The sequence below is a fragment of the Pteropus alecto genome, unplaced genomic scaffold (assembly GCF_000325575.1).
Source record: "Pteropus alecto unplaced genomic scaffold, ASM32557v1 scaffold34, whole genome shotgun sequence".
NCBI classification, from domain to species: domain Eukaryota; kingdom Metazoa; phylum Chordata; class Mammalia; order Chiroptera; family Pteropodidae; genus Pteropus; species Pteropus alecto.
Window position 1 is genome coordinate 6,643,365 of NW_006435763.1, and position 12,208 is coordinate 6,655,572.

Below are 12,208 nucleotides of genomic sequence, written 5' to 3' on the forward strand. Positions count from 1 at the left end.
TTATTGCTTCAGATAAATTCTCAGGAAGTAGAATTGCTGGACTGAATGGTAGATCTATTTTTTTGAGGCATCTCCATACTGTTTTGCATAGTGGCCGCTCCAGTTTGCAATCCCACCTACGCTGCACAAGGGTTCCATTTTCTCCACATCCTCGCCGATGCGTGTTACTTATTGACTTTGGTAAGAGCCATTCTGACGGGAGTGAGGCGGTATCATTGTGGTTTTGATTTGCATTTTTCTGATGCTTAGCGATGTTGAATATCTTATATATTTGTCGGCCATCTGTATGTCTTCTTTGGAGAAATGTCTTGTCTTCTCCCATTCTTTGATCGGATTATTTTTTGGTTGAGTTGTATGTGTTCCTATATATTTTAAATAGCGACCGTTTATCAGATATATCATCTGTGAATATACTTATTGATTCAGTAGGTTGTCTTTTTGTTTTGTCGATGGTTTTCTTCACTGTGCAGAAGCTTTTTGGTTTGATGAGGTCCCATTTATTTGTTTTCCTGGTTCAAGGAGACATATCCAAAAAGGTATTACTTAGACTGATGTCAAATAGTTTACTACCGATGTTTTCTTCTTGGAGTTTTATGGTTTCAGGCCTTACATTTAAGTGCTTAATCCATTTTGACTTTATTTTTGTATATGGTGTCAGAGAGCGGTCTAGTTTCTTTCTTTTTTTTTTACATGTACCTGTCCAGTTTTTCCAAAACCACTTGTCGAAGAGACTGTTCTTTCTCCATTGTGTATTCTTGACTCCTTTGTCGTAAATTAGTTGACCATATGAGCGAGGGTTTATTTCTGGGCGGTCTGTTCTATTCTATTGCTCTACATGTCTGTTTTTATTCCAGTACTATGCTATTTTGATAACAGTAGCTTTGTAGTATAGTTTGATATCAGGTAGAGTGATACCTCCGACTTTATGATTGTTTCTCAATATTGCTTTGGCTATTCGTGATCTTACATGGTTCCATATAAATTTTAGGATTGTTTGTTCGAGTTCTGAGAAGAATGCCATTGGTATTTTGATAGGGATTGAATTGAATCTGTAGATTGCTTTGGGTAGTATGGTCATTTTCATGATATTAATCCTTCCATTCCATGAGCATGGTGTATCCTTCCATTTGTTTGTGTCCTCTTCAGTTTCTTTCTTCAGTGCCTTCTAGTTTTTGGAGTTATAAGTCTTTTACCTCCTCAGTTAAATTTATTCCTAGGTATTTTATTCTTTCTGATACAGCTGTAAATGTGACTTTTTTCTGATTGTTCATTATTAGTGTATAGGAATGCAATAGATTTCCATATATTAATATTGTATCCTGCTACTTTATTGAATTCTTCTATTTTTTGGTCCACTCTTTAGGGTTCTCTCTCTCTCTCTCTATACATATATATATGCACACACACACACACACATATACATATGTGTGTATGTGTATTTTAGTACATTTCCTGTACGTATATATACATACATACATATATATATATAGTACGTCATCTGGAAAGTGATGATTTTACTTCCTTCTTTCCAGTTCCTTTGTCTTGTCTGATTGCTATGGCAAGGACTTCCAATACTGTGTTGAATAATAGTGGTGATAGTGGGCATCCTTGTCTTGTTCATGACCTTAGAAGAAAAGCTTTCAGCTTTTCACCACTGAGTATGTTGTCAGCTGTGGTCTTGTTATATATGGCCTTTATCAACTTGAGAAAAGTTCCTTCTATTCCCACTTTGTTGAGAGTTTTTTTCATAAATGGATGCTGATTTTGTCAAATGCCTTTTCTGGTCTGTTGAGATAATCACATGATTTTTATCCTTGGTTTTGTTGATGGGATGAATCACATTAATTGTATGAATGTTGAACCACCTGCATCCTTGGTATAAATCCCACTGGATCATGGTGTATAACCTTTAAATGGAATGTTGAATTCAGTTTGCTAGTGTTTTGTTGATAAATTGTACATCTGTGTTCATCAGGGATATTGGCCTATAATTGTCTTTTTTTTGTGGGGTGTCTTTGGTTTTGGTATCAGGGTAATGCTGGTCTCTTAGAATGAGTTTGGAAGCATTTATTCCTCTTCAATTTTTTGAAATAATTTGAGAAGACTAGATACTAATTCTCTTTAAATGTTTGGTATAATTCACCTATGAAGCTGTCTGGTACAGGGCTTTTGTTTTTTGGGAATTTTTTGATTACTCTTTCAGTTTTGTTGCTAGTAATTGGTTTTTTCAGCTTCTCTGTTTCTTTCTGGTTTAGTCTTAGAAGGTTGTATGTTTCTAGAAATTTATCCACTTGTTCTAGGTTGTCTAATTTGTTGGCATATCAGTGTTCATAGTATTCCTTAATGGTTCTTTATATTTCTTTAGTGTCGGTTATAATCTCTCCATTTTTTTTTTTTTTTTTTAATTTTAGGCGAGGCACCCCTGGTTGACCTCACAGATTGCAAAGCACCTTGTCAGCTGACAATCCCTTATTCTTTATTTTTTACGCCTACAGCACCTGTTCTTCCTAGGTGGTCTCCCATCCAAGTACTAACCAGGCCCGACTCTGCCTAGCTTCCGAAATCAGACGGGATCGGGCTTGTTCAGGGTGGCATGGCCACACACTTCTCTTTTTTTTCTGATTTTATTTGTGTTCTCTCTCTAGCTTGACGAGTCTCGCTAGAGGCTTGTCAATTTTATTTATCCTTTCAAGGAACCAGCTCTTAGTTTTATTGATCTTTTCTGTTGTTTTTCTATTTCATTTATTTCTGCTCTGATCTTTTTATTTCCTTTCAAGTACTTACTTTGGGTTTGTTCGTGTCTCCTTTTCTAATTCCTTTACGTGTAAATTCAAATAATTTATTTGGGATTTTTCCTGCTTCTTGAGGTGGGCCTGTATAGCTATAAGCTTTCCTTTTATAACTGCTTTTGCTGGATTACATAAATTTTGTAAAATTGTGTTTTTATTTTCATTTGACTCAAAGTAGTTTTTTTATTTCCCGTTTGATTTCTTCTTTGATCCATTGATTGTTTAGAAGCATGTTGTTTAATCTCCGTTTTGTGTGTGTGTGTGTGTGTTTTCAGTTTTCTTCCTGTAGTCGATTTCTAGTTTCATGCCATTGTGGTCAGAAAATATGGTTGATATAATTTCAGTCTTCTTGAACTTATTAAGGCTTGTTTTGTGTCCTAGTTATGTAGTCTGTCCTGGAAAATGTTCCATGCGGGCTTGAGAAAAATGAGTGATCTGTTGTTTTGGGATGAAATGTTCTATAAATGTCTGTTAAGTCAAACTGGTTTAACGTGGCATTTTTTTTATTTTTATTTTTTATTTTTTTTAGACGAGGCACCCTTGGTTAACCTCACAGATTGCAAAGGACCTTGTCAGCTTACAATCCCTTATTCTTTATTTTTTATGCCTACAGCACCTGGTCTTCCTAGGTGGTCTCCCATCCAAGTACTAACGAGGCCCAACCCTGCTTAGCTTCCGAGATCAGACGGGATCAGGCTTGTTCAGGGTGACATGGCCATAGACCATGTGGCATTATTTCTGTATTAATTTTTTGTGTGGGTGGTCTATTGAGGTAAGTGGGAGTATTAAAGTCCCCAACTATTATAATAATACTGTTAATTTCTGCCTTTATGTTTATTAATATCTACTTTATATACTTGGATGCTCCTAGTTGGGTGTGTAGATATTTACAATTGTCATATTCGCTTCTTGGATTGAACCGTCAAAATTAAGTAACGTCCTTCGTCTGTTTTTGCATTCTTTATTTGAAAGTCTGTTTTGTCTGATATGAGCATTCTCACCCCAACTTTCTGTTTCTCTTTGCGCGGAATATCTTTTTCCATCCCTTCACTTTTAGTCAGTGTGTGTCTTTTGATCTAAAGCAAGTCTCTTGTAGGCAGCAAATAGATGGTTCTTGTTTTTTTCATGCATTCTGCCACCCTTTGTCTTTTTATTGGAGCATATAGTCCATTTACTTTTAAAGTAATTACTTTAATGATAGGTATGTGTTTATTGCCTTTTTGTTATTTTTTTTGGTTCTTCTCTATTCTTTTGATCTCTTTCCTTTTGATTTTTTAAAGTTTTTTGTTGGATTCCTCTTTTTTCACTTTTTGCGTATTTTTTGTATGGTTTAGGTTTGTGGTTACGAGGTTCACATAGATCCATCTATATCTATAACAGTTTATTTTAAGCTGATGGGCATTCAAGTTCAAATGTCTTCTAAAAGCACCACATTTTTTACTCCCCCTTCCACTATTTATGTGTTTGGTGTTCTGTTTTATATCTTTTTTGTTTTGTGTATCCTCTGATCATTTATTGTGGTTATGGTTAATTTTGCTACTATTGTCGCTTACCCTTCATATTAGCTTTTTCAGTGGTTGATTCACTGTGATGACCGTATATTTGCCTTTACCAGTGAGTTTTTTTCTTTCCTGTGTTATATCTGGTTATGGCCTTTTCTTTTCTGCATATAGAAAGACCCCTTAATATTTCTAAGGCCAGTTTAGTGTTTGTGAACTTTACTTTCTGCTTGTCTGGGAAACTATTTCTTTTTTAGCTCTGAATGAAAACCTTGCTGGATATAATAATACTCTAGGCTGCAGATTCCTTTCTTTCAGCACTTTAAGTATTTCCTGCCAGTCCCTTCTCGCCTGTAAAGTTGCTGCTGGCAAAACAGCTGATAACCTCTTTGGCTTTCCTTTTATGTGACTTCCTGTTTCTTTCTTGCTGCCTTCCAGATTGTCTCTTTATCCTTAACTTTTGCCCTTTTAATTACAGTATTTCTTGTTGTGGGTCTCTTTGGATTCATCTTGTTTGAAGCTCTTCGTGTCTTCTGGACCTGGATCTCTGTTTCCTTCCCCCAGGTTAGGAAAGTTTTCAGCCATCACGTCTTCAAATATTTTTTCTGCCCATTTCTCACTCTCTTCCCTTTTCAGAATCTCTGTAATGTGAATGTTAGGGCCCTTGATGTTATCCCAGAGATCTCGTACGCTATCCTCACTTTTTACAATTCTTTTTTCATTTTGCTGTTCCGATTGGGTGAGTTCCACTGTCACGTCTTCCAGGTCGCTAATTCATTCTTCTGTACTTACTAATATGTTGATTCCTTCTAATGTATTCTCTATTGCAGTGACTGCATTCGTCAGCTCTGATTGGTTCTTTATTTTCTAAGTCTTTGTCGAAGTGCTCTCTGAGTCCCTCTCTTCTACCCTGACATTCGTCGAGCATCCTTATGACCATTTCTTTGAATTCTTTATCGGGCAGATTACTTCTGTTTCATTAGGAGTTTTCTCTGGAGTTTTTTCTTGTTCCTTTTGAGGCATATTATTCTGTCTCCCCATTTTGTTGTGCTTTCTGTGTTTGTTTCTATAAGTTAGATGAAATCGCTGTCTCTCCCAGTCTTGAAAATTTGGCCTCTGCGTGGATTGTGTGCTGGTTGGTTTTGGCAGGCTGGTTGTAGTCAGAGTAGGCGTGGACGGTGCCTGGCCATGAGAGCGCACAGTTTGACCCACTGTCTCCACACTTTCTCAGGATGGGGTAGCCCTGCAGGCGGGGCTTACTAGCTCCCGCACTAGTCTTACTAGTCTTACTAGCTCCGCACGCTCTTCAGGCAAGGGAGCCCTGTGTGCTCACAAAACCCAGCAGGTGCGCGAAGCAGGTCCCTCCCGTACCTGGTGTATCAGTCTCCAGGTGGAGGGGCCTCTCATGCGCAGGTTCTGGTGCCCAGTAGGGATGGCTGAGGACGTGTTGCAGTGACCCTGCAGGTCAGCCAGAGAACCTTGATGGAGCTCAGGCCGCCTGTCCACTGGCAGGGGACACACAAAGAATGGCACTCACCACTCCCTCCCAGCTTGGTGGCCCTCAGCTCCCAGAGGCCCTCGTAGCTCTGCAGTCTCACTCTCTCTCCGGCTCATTGTGCAGAAGCTTTACACTTGGCTGACAGTTGTCTTTCAGGAGGAACTGCTCTAAGTACAGGTGTATATTCGGAGTGTCCTTGGGAGGGGACGAGCTCAGTGTCCTGGCTCCCTATGCCACTGCCTTCAACCCCTAGGATTTCTCTTTAGTCACGTTGAAATATTTTATGAGATCCGAGCCATCTTACCCTGGATTGGAAGAAAGGGTATTAGCTCTTAAGATTAGTTTATGATTTTGCTTGCCCTTTACATTTCTGCTTCATTTCGAAAAATAAGAACAATGCGATATGCATATCATTTAAATCTTTTTTTTTTCATGAAGCAGTATTTATAAACACTGATCGGAAGGTTATTTAGTAAAAACAGAAGCACAAATTTGTGAGCGCTCTGGGCGGCATATGAGTTAAATTTTGTTTAGCAAATAGAAGTGTTGGCCCAACTTCCTTTTTCTTTATCTCTGCTTTTAAAGCGGGGGTGTAGCCCTAACCTGTCACCTTAAAAATCCAGTATTTTAAATATGATGGCGGTCCTACAAATCCACGTTAACGAAGTGTCACAAAGGCAAACCCTTCCTCCCACAACGAAGAGTGCGTGTAAAACCTGGTGAAATAGTCGAGTGAGTTGTGTATGGCAGTTTGCTGGCTTTGGTCATGCACTATATTTATGAAAAACGTAACCATCAGGGGAAGCGGCGTGGTGGGTCCCCAGGACCTCTCTACTATTTTTGCAATTTCTTATGAGTCTATAATTGGTTCAAAATAAAAAAAATCTTTAAAATGCATCAATTTAGGGCAGCCTGAACAATGATGTTATGTTTGTGGTATGGATTCCTCAGCCATTAAAAATAGGAGGTAGATTTGTGTGTATTGACATAGGAGGAGGGAGACCCTGCCAGATTCTTGAGTGAGAAAGACAAGTTGCAGCCCAATATGTATGATTATTTTTGTAAAACAACGAAAAACAGGTTTTGATAACAAAAGCCATGTATTCACAGGGGAGAGACAAAGGCTTACAAAGGTGAAAACCACAGTGTTGGCACCGGTGACCCCCTAGAAAGTGGGGGTTGGGAGGGAGGGCATTCACATGGCACTCGACACGTGACAATATTGTGTGAACTTTCGTCTGCAAGCATTTATTTTTATAATTTTTACAAAAACAGTTAAGTTAGACATTAATGGAATGTAGGAGCCTGACGAACCTTCTCGTTCTGTTGTGTCTGCAAACTAACCTGCCGAGTTGCCAGTTTTCCAGTGGTTTCTCTCAGCCAACGGGCGTGTCGCGATCTCAGTCCGGTTTGAACTATTGTCCTTCTCGTTCTTGCCAAAGATAATGAGTCCTGTCCCTTCACAGAAAAAAAGTTCATAACCTCTAACAGACCTGCTTGAGAGCCATGACGTCTGGCTCCCTGTACGTTTATGGGTATTCCTGTATGACAGTAGTCTTTTTTTTTTTTTTTAAGTTAGAGTCTTGGATGCGTTTTTAATGCATTCGTCTCTTACAAAAAGAGAATATCGTAAGCATTTGTTTTGTCTTAATGGCCAGATGTTTCGTCCACATGTTAGCATTCTCCCTATGTCACCTTTTTAGAAGAGGTGAGCCAAGACGTCACATTCATTTGTACGTTCGTGTGTGTGCGTGCGTACGTGTGTGTGTGCACACATATGAGGGCATAGATTTCTATCTGCCTTCCTGCCCTGTCCCCAGTGCCTGGACTAGTGGCTAGTACATAAAAGTTGCCCCCCGAGTGATTATTCGTGTGTGTTTGCGAGTATTGGTGTGATAATTATACAGAATAGCTCTTTCTCTGGCTTTCCCAGAAACCACTTTGATACTGGTCTTCAAGAATGACTTTTCGCATAGGTGTACCCCACGAGTGAGTTAGGGAAGCCATTCGTGACGTCAGCAGTTTTATCTTCGTATAGATGCTCTGGCTGCAAGGAACAAACACCTGACCGGCCCCAGAAAAATAATTCATCGTGTTCTCTCGTGTTAACAAGCATGGGTACTGGGCCAGGCAGGGCTGTCCTCTCCGCTCCGTCATGCCCAGATCGCAAGGTGGCAGCAGTCACTCCAGACATCACATCCACATATGGCTGTATGAGAGAGAGATGGGAGCCTTCGGTTTCTTGAGTTCCTGTTTAAGAACAAGGAAATCTTTCCTTGAAGCAACTAGAAATGGGCCACGTGTCCATGTCTAAACCGCCCACCGATGGCGGAATGAGACCGCCGTTATTGATTTGGACCCATATTCCTTTACTTAATCCATTTGGGCTGCAGTAACAAAATACCACAAACTGGGCGGTTTAGAAACAACACATTTCACACAGTTCTGGAAGCTGGCAAGTCCAGGGTTAAGATGCTGGTAGATTCAGTGTCTGGCGAGGGCCCTCTTCCTGGTTCATAGATGGCTGTCTTCTTGCCGTGTCCTCACGTGGAAGGAAGGGGCAAGAGAGCTTTCTTGGGCTGCTCTTCCAAGGGCACTAATTCTATTCATGAGGGCCCCACCCTCAAGACCTCATCATTCCTGCAAGGTTCCACCTTCTAACACTATCGCCTCTGGATGGTTAGGTCACCATCCAGACCATAGCCGGTTGCCATAACAATAGAAATTTATTTTCTCATAGTTCTGGAGGCTGGAAGTCCAAGATCAAGGTGCCAGCAGGGTCAGAGTCTGGTGAGGCCTTTCTCCTTGGCCTGCAGACATCCATCTTCTTACTGTGTCTTCACATGGGTTTCTTCCTCCTCTTCCAAGGACCCCAGCCCTCTTGGATTAGGACCCCATTCTTAGGACCTTGTCTCATATTTATTTCCTCCTCAGAAGCCCTGTCTCCAAGGGCAGTCACTAGGGATTGGGGCTTCAGCATATGAAGTGGGGGGGACTTCAGTCCATAACAGGACCCAGCCTGATTTTTGTTGGGCAGAGACAGAAATCTGAATAAAATTGCAGGTTCTGGGGGGCGGGTCAGGGCTACCAACACTGTCTTCATAGTCAGCTATCGCCTCGATTATTCAGGCAACACCTAGGACACAGAGGAACACAGCTGGAGAGGGCGGAATGGCACTATAAAGAAGACTCTTATTTTTTGACCTCAGGGCCAGACCAGATAGGAATCTCATTTCTACTTGCTAGGAAGTGGCTTAACTTACCTGAGCTTTGGCTTCCTCCTCTGTAAATTGGGCCTCACAAGGCTATTGCGAAGAATAGATAAGAAAAGGGATGTAAAATGCTTGGCCCAGTGACATGTTGAGTGCTCTTTTGTCCTAGGGGTGGCCTTGTCCGTGCCATGGAGAACCTTCCCGGAACACTGCCCTATAGGATACTTCCATTGATTTTTTTTTAAAAACAGAAGCTCTTTTAAAGAGGCATAATTGTCTTAGGTTAGCTCTAAGGCTATTAATAGTATTGCAATGAGTAAAACATTTACTTCCTTTTGGGGGAAATGTTGCTTTAGAATCTCCAACCTGATCATTCTCATTACTTTCTAAAATTTTTTTAGACTCTGCTAACCGAGATGATGGAGCGATGCAAGAAACTTGGAAACAAGTAAGTTTTAAAAAATTCATAGGCATGAGTTGGAAAATGGAGTCGTGTGTGTGTTTTTCGAGCTTGGCGTGCTTATGTGGGCAAGAGGGTGCAGGACAGCGTGGAGGGCAAGAGACTAGAATCCAGTTGCCTGGCTGCAGAAGCCTGGATCTGCCCTTCGTAGCTTGTGAACTTGACCTCTCCGTGCCCCATTCTCCTTATCTGTAAGTCGGGTTCAAGTACAGTCCGTTCCCCGTGGGGTTCTGACAAACAGTAGGGTCAGGGTGAACTCTGTCTTCCTCTCTCTCCTCTTGGTGGTGGATGTCTCTAAGTCACTGCGTCCCTAGGTCCTAGTGCTTTTCATAAGGGATGTGGATGGCTAGGTGTTTGCAGCTGGGATCAATACTGTTACTTAATGTTTAGTTTTATTAGTGCACCAGCCTGTCGAAGGCTCCGTTTACTTCTCTTTAGATGGATTTGATTGCTTGCTCATTCACCTGTCCATCCATCGCTCCAGCCATGCAGCCATCCACCCACCTGTGCGTCCACTCATCCATTCATTTCAACATTTATCAAGTTCTCAATATGCACCAAACACCGTGTTGATCTCTAGAGGTTGCCTTTTTACTCTAGATTTTTTTCAGCCTTACATTGAAGGGCTGTCAGTCATCCTTCCGGTGACATGCGCCGTAAGATTAAAGACACCGTCTTGCGGGGCTGGTCTGCTGACATGGGGCACGTGTGTCTTGCAGTGCCTTGCTCCTGAATTCTGTGATGTCAGCTTTCCGGGCCGAGTTCGTCGCCACGAGGTCCATGGATTTCATTGGCATGATTAAGGAGTGCGACGAGTCCGGTTTCCCCAAGGTGGGCCACAGGCTGAGTGCGCAGTGGGGAGCAGGTGGGCGGCATTTCCCCGAAGCCCTGGTTGGGAGAGAGTCAGGTGCTGGGCGGCCCGGGCCGACGGGAAAGCAGGCGAAGGCTGTGTCCCCGAAGAACTCAGCGGAAGTCGAGTTAGAGCTGGGCTTGCCAGATCCACGCGATGGCTGCGGGCCAGGCCTCGTGAGTCCCCATCCGTGCAGTTAGCTCCCTGGGGAGTATTTAGGGAAGACCGTGGCCTCGCATGTTTAAAGACAGGTCTTCACTCATTATTTACAAAAAGCTTTGTCCAGCAGAATATTTTGGCCCAGAAACTAGACCAGGATGTGGAGCCAGCCCATTATTTTGCGCTTCTCTGTTTAGCTTGTGTGGGTCTGTCATCTGTGGTCGAGCTTCAGGGAGAGGGTTCGTTGGAAGATTAGCCCCGAGGCGAGCTGAAGGTTACGGCCCTAAGCTTGAAACGTCTCTAATTTAAAATCTCCAGAATCCTAATGGTTTAATGTTTTTCTTAGCATCTCCTTTTCCGCTCGCTGGGGTTAAACCTGGCCTTGGCCGATCCTCCCGAGGGTGATCGACTTCCGATTCTCAGTGAAGCTTGGAAAGTGATCACCAAATTGAAGAATCCACAGGTGGGTGACCATTCTGACCTTAGATTGACTGCTTTTTGTCCAAGTTATTCAGTGTACACTTCCTTTTCTAAAAAATTATCTTTTAACTCATCGCAGCTCTTTTTCAACAAGAAATCGACTTCTTTTCATTATATCATTTGTTAACTGATGATGGAGAACCGATAGCTTTAACAAATTGTATCATTTGTTAACTGACGATGGAGAACCAATAGCTTTAAAGACGCATTTCTCTGGTATCCCAATGATGTCTCATTCTTGACGCCTCAGGATGCACTAAAGATGCAAAGTTGCAAATACCTGAAACTTTCAAAGACCTGTCACTTTGCAAACAGCATCCAGATGCAACAGTCGATAGTGTTTGGACTTGAAAATACCAACTTAGTAAGATATTCCGGAATCGAAGATCAGCCGTCAGGCCAGAAATTAGCCAAAGGGAATCCCAGCTTCTGTCCTTTGAACAGAGGTGGTGGAAGCCTCTTTCTCCCCAGACTTCCAGTGCAGGAGATCTTGGGGAGACGGACCAACTGCTGTTAGTGCTACGGTGCATGCGGTGATAGTCGTCACGGTGGGTTTCGTGGACTTGCTGGCCTTGTGGCAACACGCCAGCAGCTTGCGCGGTTTCCAGTAGGGAAACGGTATTGGCTGTCTCTGGCTGCGGGATCAGCTTCAGCACGCTTCAGCACGCCCCGCGCTGGTCCTCTCCTGCTCACAGCGGGTCCCAGTCCCTTCCGGCTGCAGTAACAGAAGACGGTCGACTGGTGACTTATAGACAACAAATTTATTTCCGACAGTCTGGAGGCTGGAAGTCAGAGATCAGGGGCCAGCGGGGTTGGGTTCTGGTGCGGGTTGTAGACTGCAGCTTCCCCTCCTCATGTGGAGAGGTTGAGAGTGCTCTCTGGGATCCCCAGGGCACCAATCCCATTCGCGAGGGCTTCACCCTCATGACCTAATCACCTCCCAGAGGCCCCATGGCCTAACACCATCCCGCTGTGGGCTGGACAGACGTTCAGTACGTAACCCAGCGAATAACTGGGTAGGGATGTGTGGCGTTTGATATAATCATTTCTGAAGAGAGAGGTACTGAAATGAGCTTGACTGTAAACCCCTTGCTAATCGCATTTACAATAGTATCTTGAGAATAGTGGTATAATTTAGAAAAATTAGAAACAATTAAAAAATCGGACATCTAGGTTAGGTTTAGCAAAAGCCTCACTAAACTCCGGCTGTCGAAATTCTCTGTTTAACCTAACTCTTCTTTGTTAACCAAAACCACTTTTT

At 42.4% G+C, this 12,208-nt stretch overlaps 1 protein-coding gene and 2 pseudogenes across 1 annotated transcript in view; 1 reads left to right on the top strand and 2 right to left on the bottom strand.

Annotated features, from left to right (window-relative positions):
* VPS35L (VPS35 endosomal protein sorting factor like) overlaps positions 1–12,208 on the top strand; it is a 122,786-nt gene that overhangs the window by 38,018 nt on the left and 72,560 nt on the right. Inside the window, exons 19-21 of the mRNA XM_025046103.1 lie at positions 9,400–9,446; positions 10,178–10,289; positions 10,814–10,930. Of these exons, the coding sequence (XP_024901871.1) occupies positions 9,400–9,446; positions 10,178–10,289; positions 10,814–10,930 (276 nt within the window). The remainder of the gene's footprint in view (positions 1–9,399; positions 9,447–10,177; positions 10,290–10,813; positions 10,931–12,208) is intronic.
* Positions 2,487–2,605, bottom strand: LOC112479169 (annotated as a pseudogene).
* On the bottom strand, positions 3,394–3,512 carry LOC112479139 (annotated as a pseudogene).